This window comes from Salvelinus sp. IW2-2015, linkage group LG32 (assembly GCF_002910315.2).
Source record: "Salvelinus sp. IW2-2015 linkage group LG32, ASM291031v2, whole genome shotgun sequence".
Taxonomy (NCBI): domain Eukaryota; kingdom Metazoa; phylum Chordata; class Actinopteri; order Salmoniformes; family Salmonidae; genus Salvelinus; species Salvelinus sp. IW2-2015.
The window spans coordinates 12,153,769-12,173,111 of record NC_036871.1 but is presented as its reverse complement, the minus strand read 5'-3'; the positions used below and the strand labels follow the sequence as shown (position 1 = coordinate 12,173,111).

Below are 19,343 nucleotides of genomic sequence, written 5' to 3'. Positions count from 1 at the left end.
TGTGTGTGTGTGTGTGTGTGTGTGTGTGTGTGTGTGTGTGTGTGTGTGTGTGTGTGTGTGTGTGTGTGTGTGTGTGTGAGAGAGTGTACATGTGTGTTTTATCATTCTAAAATGACACATAGAAACAGAGTGAGTGGAAAATTGCATGTCACAACTTATCTGGGTGATTGGTGCATTTTTTGCGTTAAAGTGAATTTAAACTCCTCTGCGCCTCAATTGGTAGAGCATGACGCTTACAACGCTAGGATTGTGGGTTCGATTGCCGCTGGGACCATCCATATGAGAATTATATGCACGCATGACTAAGTCGATTTGGATAAAGCTGTCAACTAAATGGCATTTATTTATTTAACTCCGCCACTGTTAATGGTTCCAATGTGAAACAGATTTCACTTGATGCACAGTACATCCATTCATTTGACTCTTTCGTTGACATGGTAATTCTGAATCATACAAATACAATTTCAACCACGGACCATCAAATAATTGACATATATATATTACTCTTATAGATTTTCCAAGTGGGCAAGGATATTGGAAATGTAATCAAAGCTGATTGGGTGATAACTTGTTTTTAACTAGGACAGAAGAATTTGTAACTGACTTTTTCCTCCAACATAACATAGGGACAGCAGATCCCCTTATTGTATGGGACACTTAAAATGTGCCTCGCAATTCAATACTCATCTCTAACACAAAAGCAATTTAGATCAAAAGAGTCCATAATTAACAAAGGATATTGAAGGACTAACAGTACAGTTAGATGGCAATAAAACTGTACCATAGAGGTTCAGAATAAGTTAGAGGAAAAACAAAAACAATGGAGGAACTTATTCAAGAAAGATCAAGTGTAAAATATCATAAAAAATAAAGCGAACTGGATGGAATATGGGGAAAAATGCACCAAATTATTTTCAATCTTTAACATAGAAATGCCACCAAAAAGAATTTACTGAAACTTGTTACATGATTCTCCAAATGATATTTTGAAAGAGGAAGTAAAGTACTTTAAGAATATGTTTTCATTTCAGTCTCCTCCATCTCCACTAACCGAAGCTAATTGTATGGATTTTCTTTCTATGAATAATGTAAAATTAACAGCTGTGCAGAAAGACTCATGTGAAGGCCAAATTACAGAGGAGGAACTTCTTGACGCAATTTAAGCCTTTAAGGCTGGGAAAACTCCAGGGCTGGATGGTATACCAGTGGAGGTATACCAAACCTTTTTTGATATACTCAGAGAACCTTTCTTAGCATGTTTTAACCACTCCTATATAAATGGCAGATTATCAGATACACAACAAGGTCTGATTTCATTATTACTGAAAAAGGACCCAAGTGGTAAATATAAAGATCCAGTCCGTTTAAAGAATTGGAGGCCTCTTACACTTCAGTGTAATTCTAGCAAAATGCATAGTGCATAGAATTTAAAAGGTATTGTAGGATATTATTCATTCTAAATCAGACAGTTTTTTTTACATGGACGATACATTGGAGATAATATAAGACAAGTACTGGAAACAATAGAACACAATCAAAAATCTGGGAAACCAGGCCTGGTATTCATAGCCGACTTTGAAAAGGCTTTTGATAAAGTACGACTGGAAAGAATTCAAACCCCTTGACTTTTTCCACATTTTGTTACAACCTTATTCTAAATTTGATACAATTGATTTTTTTCTTCATCCGTCTACACCCAATAATGACAAAGCAAAAAAAAAAAGTTATAACATACTGAAATATCACATTTACATAAGTATTCAGACCCTTTACTCAGTACTTTGTTAATTAAAGCACCTTTGGCAGCGATTACAGCCTCGAGTCTTCTTGGGTATGACGCTGCAAGCTTGGCACACCTGTATTTGGGGAGTTTCTCCCATTCTTCTCTACAGATCCTCTCAAGCTCTGTCAGGACGGATGGGGAGCGTGGCTGTATTTGCTTTGTCATTATGGGACAGTGTGCATTGATTGATGAAGGATTTAAAAAAAAAAAATTTTTTTTAACAAAATGTGGAAAAAGTCAATATGTCTGAATACTTTCTGAATGCACATTGCGATTTGACTTGCGATTTAGATCAAAACACTTGGTTGAACTGTTGGAACTATGGAAATAGAATGATTATTTTAATTATATTGTTTAAATATAATAGTGGGCATTTTGAATACAGTAGTGTTTGACATGAGAACGAATGAAAATGCCAGGGGGGAGATATTGTGACATGGTAGGAACCAAAGTTTTGGTCAGTGTTTCCTAGGGGACCCTATAATCTTTGGCTACATTAAATGTTTTCTCTTAGCTACTTTATGTAGCTAACATAGTGATGCTTTACCTAATCCTCTTTGGTTTAGAAAATACTGTTACACAATAGGCTTGATAATGTCGGTTATCTTTTATATAAATAAAAATAAAGAATTGTATACAAATTGTCTTTTTTCTATGAGGTGTGTGTGTGGACTGACCTGGCCATCTCAGCCTTCAGTCTCCCGGCCTCCTCAGAGAGCTGCTGGATGCGTTTGAGGTGGGCCTCCCTCTCAGAGTGTAGCTTCTTTTTCTCCTCCTGGCCCGTGTCTTTCTGATGGCTCACAAGGTGCTGTGGGGCAGATACACATACAATCACAATCAGACCCCACCTTCTAGGTTTAGACTCAAGTGTAGACTAAAGGTTTGGACTCAAGTATAGACTCAAGTATAGACTCAAGTGTAGACTCAAGTGTAGGACTCAAGTGTAGGAGGACTCAAGTGTAGGAGGACTCAAGTGTAGGAGGACTCAAGTGTAGGACTCAAGTAACGTTAAAAAGCCTGGGACAAACCTTGGTGACTGTCGAAATGGATACTGTCATGATGACACACAACCATAGAAACAGGCACAGAGCCTCTACCCACGACTCTGGTAACACACCAGAATGCTTCAGCTCAAACTCAAAAAGTAACATTTCAAAAGGCCCTTTAGGTTTTCCTGGCACGGATAACGCACCCACCGAGGTTGACCTCTGACCTGTGCGTGGGTCTTCCAGCTTTTGATGTCCTCCTCCAGCAGCTTCTTCTCAGCCTGCAACATGCCATTCTTCTTCATTCAGCTCAAGAGTTGGAGTCCTGCAGGGGAGGGATGTCCGCCAACTAGCTTACGCATCTGGGAAAGACAGGGAGATGGTGGTAAACACTCACTTCACATGAGGAAAAGAGCACTTTGTCAGTATTTGTTTAGAAGCAAGGGTTCTTAGTGTACAGCATCAAAGCAATGGAGTTTTATGAAACTATTAAAATGTCTGAAGTACCAGATTCATATTCAGGGATGTGGTCAATAGGCAACAGACTGTTTCAGAAAACAACACAAGGATACCTATTAAACATTGAAGAGTATTACTGCAGTTGACTAGCATCTTTAGAAACAAATCCTGTTGCGAGTACCAATTATTAACGGGGATGTTTTAAAGACTCAACAGAAAGTGTATAGTCCTTACTCTGGCCTGGGTCTGGTGCAGCTCCTGCTCCAGCCTCTCCTCCTTCAGCATCTTGTTGGTCTCCACCGGCACGTTCATGTTCCCCATCCTCTTCTTCATCATGCAGCGCCAACGTCTTCACGGTCAGCTGGGGGGCAGAGAGGGAAACAGGAGAGTTGGTGCGCAAACGCATAACATCAGAACTATTACAGGGCAAAAAAAGCATTTTATCAGAGGTCAATGGCCAATTGTACAGAACAAACTGCACCAAGACAACAAACAATTTCACCTGTTTTAATGCAACAGAAAATTGCCAACGCTATCTCTATAAGCATATTACTACTATTTAGTTACAGATCCCAGCTGTGTGTGCAATGACTTCAGACCACTGTCCCCGATATCTACAGCAGCTCAAACGCTTCATGTCTTTCTTCCTCTCAAGTCTCACCTGTAGCTTTTCCTCTCTCTGCACTGAGGCTCTCCTGTAGCTCCTTCAGCGCTCGGTCCTGGTGTTCAACTCGTTGTTTGTAGCATAGTGTCTCCACCTCGGCCACCTCAAACTGTGTCTCTGCGACCTCCTTCTCACGACGCACAAACCTGCAGGAGGAAAGGTCAGAGCAGGCTTAACAAACTGCTTACTCACTAAAGTACTGGTTCGGAACAGCTTTAGTGGATCTCCATTAGTTGTTGTAGGGTCGGTTTTCCAGACAACGATTAAGCTTAGTCTTGGACTTAAAAGCATGCTTTAAATGTAGAACACTTTTTTGAACAAGGCTTAATCTAGTCTGGGAAACGTGGTGTATAATGTCTTAGTGTGGTATTTTAGTTTTGCAATCAGGAAATTCAGGTGACCGCAGATATAGTATAATAATAATGAATCATTATTATTTATTGTGTGTCCCTTTCGGGAAATTTGTCTTGCACCTCAACAAACAGCAGCACAGCATCACCAATAGGTGCATAAATACATACATACAATCACAAGCAATATATGTGTAATAACACATACATCTTATACAGGTCAGCACAACCATGTATCAAGTACTGGATCTGTAAAGGAATTGGCACAGTAAGCAAAGTCCTATCCCCATCTACTACCTGACGATCTCCAGGATTTGTTCCTGGGACTTGCCCTCCTCACTGAAGGACAGGTAGAGGCTGCTCATCCTGGAGGCTGCTGCAGCACCGTGGCCGCCATCTTGGCTCCCAGGCTCTCGATCTGCTGGTGCAGCAGGCCGTTCTGCTTGTGCCGCTCGTCTGCCTGCTTCTGCTGCTTGGACAGATCATTCTTGAGGGTAGAGGGATAGAGAGATTCTAAGACTTCGGGCCCTGACCTTTGTACTTTCACAGAGATAACGTTGGTCATGCGGTAAGTCAGGCCTGGGGTGCATAACACTTCAACAGGAACTTACGGAGCCATGAATCTCTGATCATTTCAATATGTTGGGTACATTAAGTATTTGGCAAAATACTGACCAAATCACATTGCCATTTTTGGCAGTTACTAACGTTGCAACACTATTATTCCATATTGTGGATATCATACGACCCTCCCCATCAAGAGCCTCATCTCTTCCGTCGAGCCCAGTCTCTCCATTCATCCCCCTTTGGCTGTCCCCTTCAACCTTCTACCAAACCTACATGGAGTTTCTTCTCCAGCTGGTTGCAGTTCTGAAGCTGTGTGGTGGTCTGTTTGGCCTTTTCCTCCAGCTGCTTCCTGCTCTGGTTCCCCTGCGGGCCCTGCCGCTTGGCCGTCTGCAGCGCCTCCACTTCGGCCACATGTAGCATCAGCTCCCGCTCGTACTTGTTCTGGGGCTCTGTCGTCAGCTTGCCCTGAGAGGGGGGTTGGGGGAGAGAAGGATGAAGAGACATTTAGCTCAGAGTTCAGAGAATGAAGAAGTGAAAGACTATTGGTATAATGCAATGTCTTGAAATCGGTTAGTCAAAGTTTTACTTTCTCACTTCTAATTGTGTTTTCTCCAAGATGGACCCGTAAGAAACACCCAAGGCAGCTGGTGCAGTCCTTAAATTCTCAATCCATTCAAAGAGAGCATCTGACCAGGTACTGGCTGATCCAGGATCAGTTTGTGTAGCCAGGTCCAGCTCTGCAAGTGCTTTCGCCAACTCCTCTTACTTACGATAGTCGGAGGAGTTGGCTAAAGCACATTCTGATCTGATCCAGGGACAGTTTGAGGCCAACCTGTTGCAGGCTGTCCTGTATGGCCTTCTGTTCCAGGGTCACAGCTGAAGCCTTCCTCCTCATCACCTCCTGGAGCTCTGACTGCATGTTCCTCATGGTCCTCTTCGGCTCATTCACCTGGGGAGAGGAGGGTGTGAGTGGAGGATGGCAGAGAAGGGAGACTCATTGAGCCCAGAATAACATGCCTGTTCTAAGAAGGTTTACAAGGGACAATACATGAATACATTTAACAGAAGCTGTGGCTTTTAATGTTCTGTAGCAGTATTTTGGAACAAAATACTAATTGGCCATCTTACCTGTTTTTCCAAAATGTCCACAGCGTTCCTCTTCTCCTCCCGGAGGTCTGTTTCTCCTCAGCATTCACTAGCTTCTTCTCCAGCCCACGCTGGAAATCCTGGGCTTCCTTCAGACGATTCTCCACGGGGACACGAGACTAAAACAAAGGGTGGAGAGGATGTAAGACATTAAGGGAATTCAAGCATCAAATTATAATCTGGTTTGGACTCTACTGGTACCTGTGGTTCAGCCCCAAACTGTTAATTGTGTAGGGAAGATGTTAGTCAATAGTACGAGGAAATGAATGGCAAATTTCAATGGCAAAGTATGGGGAGGTTTTAACGTTCAGGGTCAGTTTGTACAGAGTTTAATGAGACAGGCTACTTACTCTGTTATATTATTAAACAAAACAACACTGTACCACAGAACAGAATCAGAACCAAATGAATTGGAACCTTTCTTCGTGCAGTACCTGTTTCGCTGAGCACCACAGTGCGATACTGCTCTGAATTGGTGTTGGCGTTCTGCAGACGCTCCTGCCGGTCACTTGATCTGCTTTTCGGCCTACTGCAGATGCCCGCGCGCCTCCTCTATTTTCTCCTGCAGCTTGGCCTGGGCCTCCTAGTTCAGCCTGGGACTGGGATTTAGGGTCGGAGATGGAGCGGTCACCGGAGCTTCAAACACAATCACATGAAGAAAAACCAGAGAGAGAATGCGATGTAGAGGCCAGAAAAAGCATTTTCAAAATGAGAGGTTTGTAATGTAAACTCCTAATGCATTTGCAATAACAGTTGCTATCCTGAAATGTCTCATCCATACATTTTTGATTGGATGACACATATTGTTGAGATTCCCCAACAGAACCCAGCTCGCAGTGCCAATGCCTACCTCCAAGTGGCACTCTGATGGGAACCTGGAGTTGGTCTGACCCTGGCCCTGGCCTAGACTCAGACCTGAACTCTGACCCTGCAGGTCCTGGTTTTGACCCCGATTCTGGTTCTCAGTGTGGCTGAGCTGCTGCCTCAGTAGGTTCGCTTGCAGCTCAGCGTTCTTCAACAGCTCCTTGGTCTTCTGGTATGGAGACCACTGGGCCTCCAGCTGCTTCTTGGCCTCCAGCAGTTGAGCCTGAGGGAGTGTAATAAAATAAGAATTGGTGGAGGAAGGAGAGGGGGCCTAAGTGATGTGATCATAAACGCCACTGAAGATCTATTATGCTCTTGGTCACTTCCAGAACGAAAGGGTTTGTGAAGGAGAAACGGGACGAAAAAGCGACAGAGATGAGATAAAGGAGACAGAGAGGAATAGTCCTGTGTGGCTCAGTTGGTAGAGCATGGCACTTCGATTCTCACGGGTGTAAAAGTACCAGATAAAAAAATAGAGACATTTATGCACACATAAAGTTAATCTGGATAAGAGTGTATGCTAAACAACTAACATGAATAAAGACGACCACTGTCAGAAAGAATGAGGCAAGGAAAGTAAATTGGGTGGTGAGAAAAAAATACTTCAGTGTATCTGTACTTCTTGGTTGTGGCCCAGCACGTGCCTCTGCTCTACCTCCTCAGCCGGTTTCTTCTTAAACTGTGTGTGCTCTCTCTCCAGTCTCTCTATCTGGCGGTTCAGACACTGCCTGGTCTCTGTCTCTGTACACTCCATCGTCAGCTAGGGGACAAGAGCAAGGCAGGGATGGAGATGGTTTCTTTACGATTATGGGAAGAGTGTATTGGACTTGAAATGGGGGAGACAGTCTGTGTGCCTGGTTAGACTTGACTTGGGTAAGAGCAGCGCGGTGTGTGTGCGTACCTGAAACAGACTTGAGGTGTGTGTGTGTGTGTGTGTGTGTGTGTGTGTGTTGTGTGTGTGTGGTGTGTGTGTGTGTGTGTGTGTGTGTGTGTGTGTGTGTGTGTGTGTGTGTGTGTGTGTGTGTGTGTGTGTGTGTGTGTGTGTGTGTGTGTGTGTGTGTGTGTGTGTGGTGGTGTGTGTGTTGTGTGTGTGTGGTGGTGTATGTGTGTGTGTGTGTACATGTACCTGGTTAAACCTGGTGTGTTTGTACCTGGATAGATTTGAGGTTGATCAGCACTAGGTTTTGGTTGCGCTGCTCCTTCTCCTGGTTCAGTCTGGGCTCTGCTCATAGAGAGAGGAAATGGAGAGGACGGGGGGGAGAAATGATTTTGCACTAAATGCTTGTCAATCATAAAGGCCAAAGTTGACTTACTTCTGCCTCACATCCCTCTCTTACATACCCCATCCAAATTGTACTATCCCCACCTGGCCCAACCTTGACCTCCTAACCCCTGACCCCTTACCTCTGCCACGGTCAGTTTCTCATAGGTCCTGGGTCATGGTGTGGATGATCTGCTCGTGTTTCTGAGCCGTGGCAGCCATCTTCTGTCTCTTCTCGTGCAGCTCGGCGATCTCCCGCCTGTAGCCGTTCAGGTTCTCCTGCAGCATCTCATACCTGACAGAGAGAAAGACAAACATGGTTAGATTTACTTCAGCAGATGGACACTTCTTCCCAAAAAGATGTGTGTGTTCAGTGCATTCGAATAGGGAAAGTGGTAAAAGATCAATAGCCATATTTTCTCGGAATTGTCCAACATAAGTCAGGTGGAGTACTGAAAAAGCAATGCTGAGCATACACATCAGTATTGTCATTGGATTTTTCTTATTGCCTGGTTGTGGTTTAAGTTGTATTAAATTACCTCTTGGAGGCGAACCCCAGCTGTGTGGAGAGCTTTGCCTTCTGGAAGCGCACCTCAGACAGATGCTCTTGGAGCTTGACGTTCTGCTCGCTCAGGATTTAGTTTTTCTCCGCCTTCTCCTTCTTGAACGTGGTGAAGGAGTCGTTCAACTGGAACAAAGTTTAAAAAGATTTTGTTTAACTAAAAAGTGAAACGTTTGATCACCGTCATAAAAATTGTGTATTTACATGGTCGTTAAAGAGGTAGGTAGTGTACAGTGAATTAAAATGCCTGATGCAGTAACAAAATGTGGGAAATGTATTTCCTTACTGAATATTTAGGGGTTCACAGCGAAACTAGAGGCCATGAGTAACTTGGTCTAAAAGATTGGCACTGATTGACCTATAGATGGTGCTGTGAAACTTTGATGTAGGCTCTTTCCTCACACTGAACACATTTGCCTCAAGGACCCATAAGGTCTGTCAGGATAGATTTTCCTCCATCTTGGACATTTTGGAAAACCTTTGAAAAACCTATCATAACCCATCATCCAAATAACACCAAATAAGGAGTATAGACCCATCTCTTGACTTAGTTTGAGATGGCCGAGTTATTGATAAATCAGGAAATCATATTTTAGGTGTCCATTTAAATCCTTTGCAAATCCCCTCCACAATGGCCTATCAAATTTAAACTTTTTTAGGTCTGTCAAATCAATGATGAACCATGTTAAATTTGCCATTCATAGCTTAACAAATAAGGAAACTAGCTGCCTACGGCCCAACAGGACCTGAATATCTACCCACTCTCTCCTCATCAGCCCCCCCCCCAACACACTGGAACAGTCAAATCTGCAACTGATATAATTACAGACGTTACTGCCTCTGCGCACTCATCCACAGACCCCTCCATTGATACATTTTGTCCAGCCCGCTCACACAGATACGTGAACATCTTCCAGTTAGCTTACTCAAAGTACCACCTCATGTTATTGCCTCTAATCTGCATACACACACCCATATTGACCTTACATCGAACCGGGAAATGATCACTCCCTATTGTGGATTCTCTCATCACTTCCCATTCACACCTCCCAGCCACCGCCGCATTTACCAATGTCAAGTCCAAGTATGTCTCTGTACATTGATTCTCGTCCCCCTCCCATCATTAACACATACTAATCCCCTGTAATCCATACATTCTTCAACTATGTTCCCATTATTATCTTCATGCGTACTTTCCCATATTTCATTATGGGCATTAATATCATCACACCATATGACCTTCCCACCCCTCCCTATACATCCTATCAATCCCTTCTAACTGTGCTAACATGAGAGGTTTGCAGGGGTTGTATAAATGACCTATACAATGTAACCTCTATTCCTACATAATTTATACCCCACACATTCCAATTTCTGTATCTCCAATACACTATACGCATTCTTTAATGAACGCAGCACAACACCCACCCTAACTCTCAACTTTGAATTTTAATTTTTTTTATTTTAAAATTGTATTTTATTAACAACAAATCAATACAGAAAGTACATGAGGGAACACAAGTTTATATAGATTATATACAATGGACAATCGAGCTAGGGGGTACAATATCACATTACAATTACATAAGGACCTTAAGGGACATACATACACTTACAATTCTAACAGCTTTTTTGTTAGTAGAGTATTTAACTGTCTTAAAATACAGTTCAATTTCTTTTTGTAGGGTAAGAAAATTTGTTTTTTTGTTTGTAAATTTACATTTGTGTATATGAAATTTGGCCAAAAGAATAATGAAATGAATTACATAAAAATGTTTCAGCTTATTTCTATCGTATGTAAAGCATCCAAGCAGTACATCTCTCCACAATAGTGTAAATTCTTCGTAAATGTGTTCAATTATAAATCTACTGATGTCTTGCCACAGTTTTCTTACATGAATACAATGCCAAAAAAGATGCAACACTGTTTCTGGGTGGTCATTACAAAAGGAGCAATTTGAGTTGATGTTTTCCTTAAACTTCTTCATATAGTAGTTGGCAGGATAATATTTATGAATAATTTTAAAGGAATCTTCCTTAATTTTGTTAACAAGTAGGTATGTGTGTGGCAACATCCAAACTTTTTCCCAATAGATATTATCAATAAATCCATTCCAATAAGGCATGACATAAGGTATAGATACAACATCCTGCTGAAACAAGGTTCGTATCGCTCTGTTCGCTCTGTTGAATGGACCAAAAGAGAAACAAATCTTTCCTACTGATGAGTCAACAGGGTCAATAGAAGGTAGGCTCTGAGGGCCAGGTCTTGACACGTTCCTGAATAACAGAGCAACACCAGAGGGAATGGCGTCTAAAACAATTGCAAAATCTTTAGGTGTCACAGGGACCTTGTAAAGTGATAAGAATTCCTTATAACTGAGTAAAAGACCCTCTGCATTTACCAGTTGGCTCACCAATAGGATATTATTTCGGAACCAATATTCTAAAAACAAATAAGTATTTTTATACAATATATCCCGATTATTCCATATATAATATCTGTGTGGAGAAAAATTGTGTTTATAAATTAAGGACCATGACAAGAAAACCTGCCGATGAAAAGCAGAAAGTTTCACTGTAATTTTGTGAATATCCCTACCCCTCAACTTTTTTTTTTTTTTTCCTACCCCTCAACTCTATCACGCCGTTCCCGAAAACCTACGTTATCAATAAGCGACACATAACATTATAGGAGATTGAGGGTGCGTTCGTAAATTAACTCTGGCTATCTAGTCAGATTTCAGAGCACACTAGTCTGAGTGTGCCAGCGGGCAGAATTACTGATTAATTAAAGAACTTTCAACACCCGTTGAATATGGCGGTGTCAGTAAACGTCGGCAAAAAAACGTAATTAAATTGTTGCCAGCAGCACAGTTACAGTCACCAACGCTCTGGGTATCATGAAAACAGCCTAACCAGATCTGATAGGGCGAGTAAAATGGTCAGAGTGAGGTGTTCTGTCATTTGTGTCTGAGAGTAGCTAGCAAGGTAGCTAACGTTAGCCAGTTAGCTTGGCTGCTTGACTGCCGTTGTGAGGACAGAACGTTCCGATCAACCCTACCTCTCAGCCAGAGAACGCTCCAAGAGAGAAACGCTCTGAATTTAAGAACACCAGAGCGCACTGGCACTCCATAGTGAATTTACGAGCATACCCTAAGTATCATCCAATCAGAAGTAGCGCTGATTATATGGTCCAACCATCTTCCTCGGGTGCAGTGACGTAAATTTCAAGCGACGTCACACGTATCAACATTCATCTGCTGCTGGAGCTGTTCATGAAGTGAACTCTCACGTCAATCTGGTAGCTATAACAACGAATTTAAGCCTACATTTGAGTGATTTGAAGATGAACGCATAAGCTTACAAAACGGTGCGATTGTCAAACCTCTAGGATTTGGTTTTGTTTGAAAGCCAAGTTATCCATCCACTGAGCCAGACTGAGCTAACTAGTGAGCTAACGTTAGCTAGCTAACAGCTGTGGTGAAATATATAGCTAACTAACGGTAACGTTAGCTAGCTAAATTAGCTTCTGTGTCAACAAGTTGTTCTGCTAAACCAATTCACGAGTTATTTGAAATACTCTGCCGTGCTATTTAGATTTTTTTTTGTGTTTGACGACTTTTGAATATAACATTGCAGAGCATCACTTGACATCTTCATGATGGAACGTTAATGTGCAGTCACTGGACTGCACGTTAATGTGCAATCACTGCCTTTCCCCTCTTTATCCTGTAGTCAGAATGGGCAGAGGCTACATAGTGGAGGATGTGGTGGAGAAATATCTGTCCAATCTCAGTGTACCAGGTGCATCTTGTGTCACAGGACTTCTCATTGGCCAGGTAAGGTTCACTCATCATGGATCTTATACATGCAACAAACCAGTCTCCTGTCATTCACTATAAGTACACACTGTAGCAAAACGTTTTGCAAGGGGTATATTCACTAGGAACCAACAGAACTAAACGGAATCAAACAGTGAGGGACCTACCAGAATTTGTCCAATAGAAACACATTTTTGTTTAAACACTACTTTTCAGTTTGGAGTAAATGGTTTCCTTTGCAAAAACATTTGCAACTGTTTGCTTACGGTCTTCCTCCCCCCAGGTTTTAGTCTGTTTTTTTTCTGTTTGGTGTCTACTGAAAACGACCCAGGTGTTTTCCCTCACAGCCCGATTTGACCAGAAAATAGCCTACTTTTTCCAGAGGGCCTTGAGTTTTTCTTATTTAGGTCACGTGACTAGGAAAACCTCTCGGTCCTAAGTAGGACATTCTTGTCTCTTTTGGCAGAGTTCGTCCCAGAGAGACTTTGTGGTGCTGGCTGTGAGGACACCTCAGAAGGACACAGAGGGACAGCGGTCTCCGTCGGTCAGCAGGAGAACTGGGGACTCACTGGAACACCTGGACGTGGAGTGGGTCACCGAGCATGCCAGACAGGTAGATAACGATGATAATGCAACTTTTAAAATGAAAACGTCACGTCTTCTAGTTGGTTCACATAACATTACACAGTTTAAGCATTGTGAGCCATCACTTGTATCTCAATCTCACTCTGTCATAATGTATAATAATAACATAATAATGTATGTTTTCTAAAGGTCTCCCGGATGTTACCGGGAGGTATGTCAGTTATAGGTGTGTTTCTTGTCACCCCACCTGAGCTGTCCAAAGAGGCTCAAAATACATTGAGACGGGTAAGCAACACAAACTAAAACTGAGGCAAGATTGTTGGCATTACTTTTGATAGAGATCATACATATTAATAACAGGAACTGTATTGATAGAAAGTGGGCCTCTAGTTTAAACTAGTGTGTCTTTTGCAGTTGATCTTTGCGGTGGACAAGCATATATCCAAGGGACGGCTATGGAGTCTAACAGAGGAGGACGTAACAGAGAAGGTCACACTTCACATCTGCTCCAAAACCAGGAAGTATCCTTAACCGCTCCAACTGATGGGTCAAATTGCTCTCAATTGCATCATCTGTTTGCTGCCCAAAGACAATAAACGATGAACAGTGGTTTCACCATAGTCCGTAGTAAATGTGATGACATCTTTGCCGAGTTGTGTGCTTCATACAAGGAGAACCCTTAGCATTGGAAAACGCCTTTAACTCCACTTTCTCAGAGTCGTTTGCAGAACATTTGATGTTCGAGATCCCAAGGTGAGTTCATAGGTGTGACAGTATTGCCTTTTTAAAGCGGTCAATTGTCCTCTACTGCTCTTTTCTGTGTTCATATTCATCTTTGAAAAAAGTCTTAACTGCATTCTGATTGGTGATTTCAGAGTTCTGCCAAGCCTGCTGATTGGAAGTACCAGTCGGGGGTGTGTACTTCCTGGCCATTGTTGACATGCTCAGTGGGACTGAACCTGGTGTTCCCTGTGTTAGAGATGCATGTCTTACCACAGGACATGGAAAAGTGTATGAAGGTGAGTGGGTTATATTGGATATTAATTACCTGTAAATGTATTGTTATATTACCCTTAGGAAGCGCCATAGGAAAGCTTATAGCACCCTTATTAAGCTTGTCAGCATTACGTCACTATGTGAGAGATTAACAACAGTATATTTCAGGAAATGCCTTTTGAGGTCCTCTTTAGCAGCGCTCACTTTGACTCTGACGTTCTCAAACAGGACAGTAGATTGAAATGTCAGTTCTAGTGGAACCAATCATTTTTGTTTTGTGTGATTTCAGGAGGGACTTCAAACGTGGGCGAAGCAGATTGAAGATGGGCTTTGCCTCATCAATGGCGACGCGATGCCTGGCGAGGTGGAGCTACTGGGAGGGCAGGTAAACGCAGCGGTCCTTTTTGGGTGGCACGATGTCGCTCATAGAAATAGATCACGGCTTTTAACAAGTCTGTGTTTTCTGTTCAGAAAAAGAATGCAAAGGCTGTTCAGCAGACGTTCCGAGCCCAGATCCTCATCCCGATGGTAAGAATATCATTAGTAGGGAGTTTTTTGTTGTTGTAGCCTATAATAAGGGCTCAAAGTTTTTCCTTGCTGAAGTTGATTTGTGTGTGTGCCTGTGCGTTTGTTTGTGTGTTATGCTTCTGTGAGTGTGTGCCTAATTCCGTGTGTGTGTATCATAGATTGAATAGAGCAAACATGCCCATTCAAGTCAATTATGACATAATGGGGTGGACTGGCAGCCATTGCGAGTGTACCCATAGGAGCAATGCACGACGTAAAAGCAGGAAGTGTACCCTTTAATCTGTGCTGTGATTTGTTGAGTCAACTCAACTGACATTACAACAAATGCATTACATTGCATGAGCCACATTGTATCAGTTGGCATCATTTAAATTAACGTTCTTCATTACCATGGTAATCCCAGCATCAGTTGATAGAACATTCAAAATTACCATGGAAATGATTACATCACAATACCAGCTAGCCATTGTAAGTGTATCCATTAGTTTACCAGTCAAATTGCCAGGGTTACATTTACATTTACATTTAAGTCATTTAGCAGACGCTCTTATCCAGAGCGACTTACAAATTGGTGCATTCACCTTATGATATCCAGTGGAACAACCACTTTACAATAGTGCATCTAACTCTTTTAAGGGGGAGGGGGGGGTTAGGAGGATTACTTTATCCTATCCTAGGTATTCCTTAAAGAGGTGGGGTTTCAGGTGTCTCCGGAAGGTGGTGATTGACTCCGCTGACTGGCTGTCGTGAGGGAGTTTGTTCCACATTGGGTGCCAGAGCAGCGAACAGTTTTGACTGGGCTGAGCGGGAACTGTACTTCCTCAGAGGTAGGGAGGCGAGCAGGCCAGAGGTGGATGAACGCAGTGCCCTTGTTTTGGGTGGTCGGGGCTGATTCAGAGCCTGAAGGTACGGAGGTGCCGTTCCCCTCACAGCTCCGTAGGCAAGCACCATGGTCTTGTAACGGATGCGAGCTTCAACTGGAAGCCAGTGGAGAGAGCGGAGGAGCGGGGTGACGTGAGAGAACTTGGGAAAGTTGAACACCAGACGGGCTGCGGCGTTCTGGATGAGTTGTAGGGGTTTAATGGCACAGGCAGGGAGCCCAGCCAACAGCGAGTTGCAGTAATAGTTAGAGGGTTAGAGGTTCCAAGCCTGTTCTATTCATTTCTATGGTGTGTATATAATGTCCGGTCATCTCTCCCTCAGGCAGAACCCCAATCAGAGCGGAGGTCGACGGCGTCTGTGAAGGTGTGCAGTGGGTCTCTCACCCTGAAGGGAATGGTGCAGTGCAGGGCCTACCTCCACAGCAACAAACCCAGAGCCAAGCACGCTACAGAGGTACTGCACAACACACACACATATATAGTACATTGGCAACCAGAACTTTCTCTCAACCAGATCTTGCACACCATCCAGGTCTTAGCAACTGAAGGTTATTTGGAAATACGCATACATTTGATCTTTCACTTTTTTCTCATGCCTTGTCCTGATAGGTCATCAAGAGAGATGTCATCAACACTGTGTCTAGCAGAGTGGAGATGTTCCTGGAAGATCTTTTAATGGAGGGGGAGGACAAAGGCACAGTATTCGTTCTCTACTTTAGCTTGGGGGTTAGATAAATATTGTTCGTATTATTAACAGAACAGAACTGAACTGCAGTGCTGTCAGTGTGCTTAGCAAGCTATGCAGATCAACCACAAGATGGCACTGTTGACCATTCACTTGTTGTCGCTATACTCACTGTCCCACTTGTTTTCCTGCATAACAGCATTGAGGTACAGTACCAGTCAAAGGTTTGGACACACCTACTAGGGTTTTTCTTTATTTGACTATTTTCTACATTGTAGAATAAAAGCGAAGACATCAAAACTATGAAATAACACATATGGAATAATGTAGGGATGCACGATATATCGGTAAGCATATTGGAATCAGCCGATATTAGCTAAAAATGCCAACATCGGCATCATCCCGATGTCTAGTTTAACGCCGATGTGCAAAACCGATGTCAAAACGGACGTGCATACTTATATAACGTAGGTAGAGGACATAATGACGCCATGAAAAATACAGCTCTACACAGAACAAAAGCAGAAAAATACTAAGCGCACACTTCCAACAACTTCGAGCAGTCATTTGAAAGAGTACGACAATTTCAGCGCGACAACTCAAAGGTGAAATCCATTAACGGCAAGATAATGGAATTAGATGCCCTTGACAATCAACCGTTCTCTGTCGTGGAAGATGTTGGCTTTCGCCGACTTTTCGAGCACCTCGAGCCCCGGTACACACTACCAAGTACACACTCTTTTTCAGATGTTGCCCTACCGGAGTTGCACAGTATTGTTGAAACGTACATCTACGAGCTACTTGCTATGGGCGTCACTGCTATTAGCTTCACAACATTTGGACCAGCGATGACAGCCCCATGAGCATGCTGAGTCTGACAGCACAGTGGGTCAACGAGGATGTCGTTGACCCACTGCCGTGTCTGAATCCAGGCCAACAAAAATTCTGAGATTTCCATACCCAACTAAAACATTTTCCGTCAAGATAGCATTTCCAAAGGGGGAGGAGTTGCAATCTACTGCAGAGATAGCTTGCAAAGTTCTGTCATACTTTCCAGGTCTATGCCCAAACAGTTCGAGCTTCTAATTTAAAAAATGGGATGAGTTGGACCGTAGAGTGAAGGAAAAGCAGCCAACAAATGCTCAGCATATGTGGGAACTCCTTCAAGACTGTTGGAAAAGCATTCCAGGTGAAGCTGGTTGAGAGAATGCCAAGAGTGTGAAAAGCTGTCATCAAGGCAAAGGGTGGCTGCTTTGAAGAATCTCATATAAAATATATTTTGATTTGTTAACACATTTTTGGTTACTACATGCTTCCATATGTGTTATTTAATAGTTTTGGTGTATTCACTATTATTCTACAATGTAGAAAATAGTAAAAATAAAGAAACACCCTTGAATGAGTAGGTGTCTCTAAACTTTTGACTGGTACTGTATATACCTCCAAACAATGACAAATCAAATACAGGACAATGACTCATTTATTCCTATCAAATCTGTAGCTAAGTGTACATAATGATTTTTCTGCTCTCCTCTATTCGGCAGGGTCAGTCGGTGTACAGCAGGGGCTCCCTCGCAGAGTGTTTGCCCCCGTGCCCGGAATGAGCCTGTGTGTGTGTGACTACATGTTCCCTGACGAGTGTGTGTCCGATGTGAGTGACCGTCTCAAAGAGATGCTGGACTGGGAGACGCCCGAGGACAGCATAGACACCTCCCAGGAGGCCGTCCCAGGTGGTTTATCATAATAACCAGGGGTCAAGGGTCAATGTAGCAGGCAGCCATAACTGTATACTACTACAGTATCAACTGTAATCTTCCAGTGACCTGGTTTGAGTCACTAAAGCCCATTGTGTAAGTGTTAGTTACTCCCTATGAGGAATGAAACAGGTATTCCAGCCGGAACCAGAGTTGCAATCACTAGCCTGAGATGCATACGATCACACCGAAAGAATGTATATTTCTTTACTCACCTGCATGACCAAATGGGTAACATATTTCCCCACCAGGACACACAATGTTGTGGGAAAACCTTATTTTCAACTGTTTCTATTTGGTCATGTGAGGAAAGACCCATATTTTATGATTGTCATTACTCATTCTTCAAACAAATGCTATTTTCTTGGTATGTTGGTTAAGCGGTTATATCATATGGATTATTTTAGCTTCATCAATTGAGTTTTGAATCTCCATTTTCTATACTTTCCATACTACTATTTGTCTTCAATTGAGTGTAAGGTTGACATTGTATGGTGAAAATGTCTCATATTTAGAAGCTCCTACGATTGACCTAAAGAACACGGTTATTCAGAAGAACCTGAAGGCTAAATCTACTCTTGACGCTCGTCCTAAGACTCCCTCTGGAGATCCCACTGAAGCCCACAAAAGCCACAAAACATATTACGCTGGTATGTCCTTTTTAAATACTCTCTTCAAACAGCCATTTCGTCAGAAATCAGGAGGTACAATGGTCAGGATAAACACCTGGCTCTGTGGTATGTAAAGGCGTGTACAGGAAGTGTCGATAGCTTTGTGGTTATTATGTGAACCTAACACCTAACCCAAAATATGAATCAGCATCAGGTATGTAGCATAGCTTTCTCTTCACTCACCCGGATACCGTTGTGTCATTGTGTAGGTGTTGCCATGGCAGCTGCAATCGCTCTCCTAGCAACAGGCACCTCGCTGATCTACCTGAGCGACTAACGGTGGAGGCACAGGATACACACACCACGAGAGCTGTTGTTATGCGCAGTGACTTAATCGCTTGATTAATTCGATTTTCATGAAATTGAGTTGACATGGTTATTATAAAAGTATATGCAAGCTGTATGTTTGGTATTGATAATTCAACATTTTATTTTCATATGAATTGTAAAGCAGAATTGTGTAGAGAGAAAAACAATAAATAAATACAGTTTGTTTCGATTTATTTTGTTTCAGTTGTAAAAGGTTACACAAAGAAACGCGTACAGCGTATGATTTAATGTCTTTCAGAAAGTGTATGTCTAATGCCATAGATTCAAAATTCCCCCGCTAATTGTTGTTCAGTTCTTTCAGTCATCAACAGATATTCTGATGTGTGCCAATCATAAACTTTCTGCTCTATCCTCACATATTGCCTAATGCCAACCGTATCGGACCTCTCCTCAACCACAGTGCTGGCACAACGAACAACGGACGTGCGTCAGAACTGCTTAGAGCGT

At 42.6% G+C, this 19,343-nt stretch overlaps 1 protein-coding gene and 1 pseudogene across 2 annotated transcripts; one reads left to right on the top strand and one right to left on the bottom strand.

The window, feature by feature from the left end:
* LOC111956970 (nucleoprotein TPR-like) overlaps nt 1-9,763 on the bottom strand; it is a 16,761-nt pseudogene extending 6,998 nt beyond the window's left edge.
* Nucleotides 9,764-11,859: 2,096 nt separating this feature from the next.
* odr4 (odr-4 GPCR localization factor homolog) lies at nt 11,860-19,069 on the top strand. 2 transcript variants are annotated; one of them, XM_023977239.2, is made up of 14 exons: nt 11,860-11,946; nt 12,381-12,484; nt 12,933-13,079; nt 13,241-13,336; nt 13,466-13,572; nt 13,768-13,804; nt 13,927-14,070; nt 14,337-14,432; nt 14,519-14,575; nt 15,779-15,910; nt 16,066-16,150; nt 17,686-17,871; nt 18,411-18,545; nt 18,776-19,069. In XM_023977239.2, exons 2-14 carry the CDS (start codon nt 12,386-12,388, stop codon nt 18,841-18,843), a joined length of 1,389 nt encoding a protein of 462 aa, XP_023833007.1. In that variant the 5' UTR covers nt 11,860-11,946; nt 12,381-12,385; the 3' UTR covers nt 18,844-19,069. The 2 variants fall into 2 exon arrangements, with proteins under 2 accessions (XP_023833007.1, XP_023833008.1); XM_023977240.2 differs by having other exon boundaries at nt 11,932-12,015.
* Nucleotides 19,070-19,343: the final 274 nt, after the last annotated feature.

Excerpts from the sequence above, each read along its gene's own strand:
- odr4 (XM_023977239.2), top strand. The coding sequence starts at position 12,386 with ATGGGCAGAGGCTACATAGTGGAGGATGTGGTGGAGAAATATCTGTCC. Across the intron at positions 14,433-14,518 it reads TGGAGCTACTGGGAGGGCAG|AAAAAGAATGCAAAGGCTGT; the intron begins GTAAACGCAGCG and ends TTTTCTGTTCAG. Across the intron at positions 15,911-16,065 it reads GAGCCAAGCACGCTACAGAG|GTCATCAAGAGAGATGTCAT; the intron begins GTACTGCACAAC and ends TTGTCCTGATAG.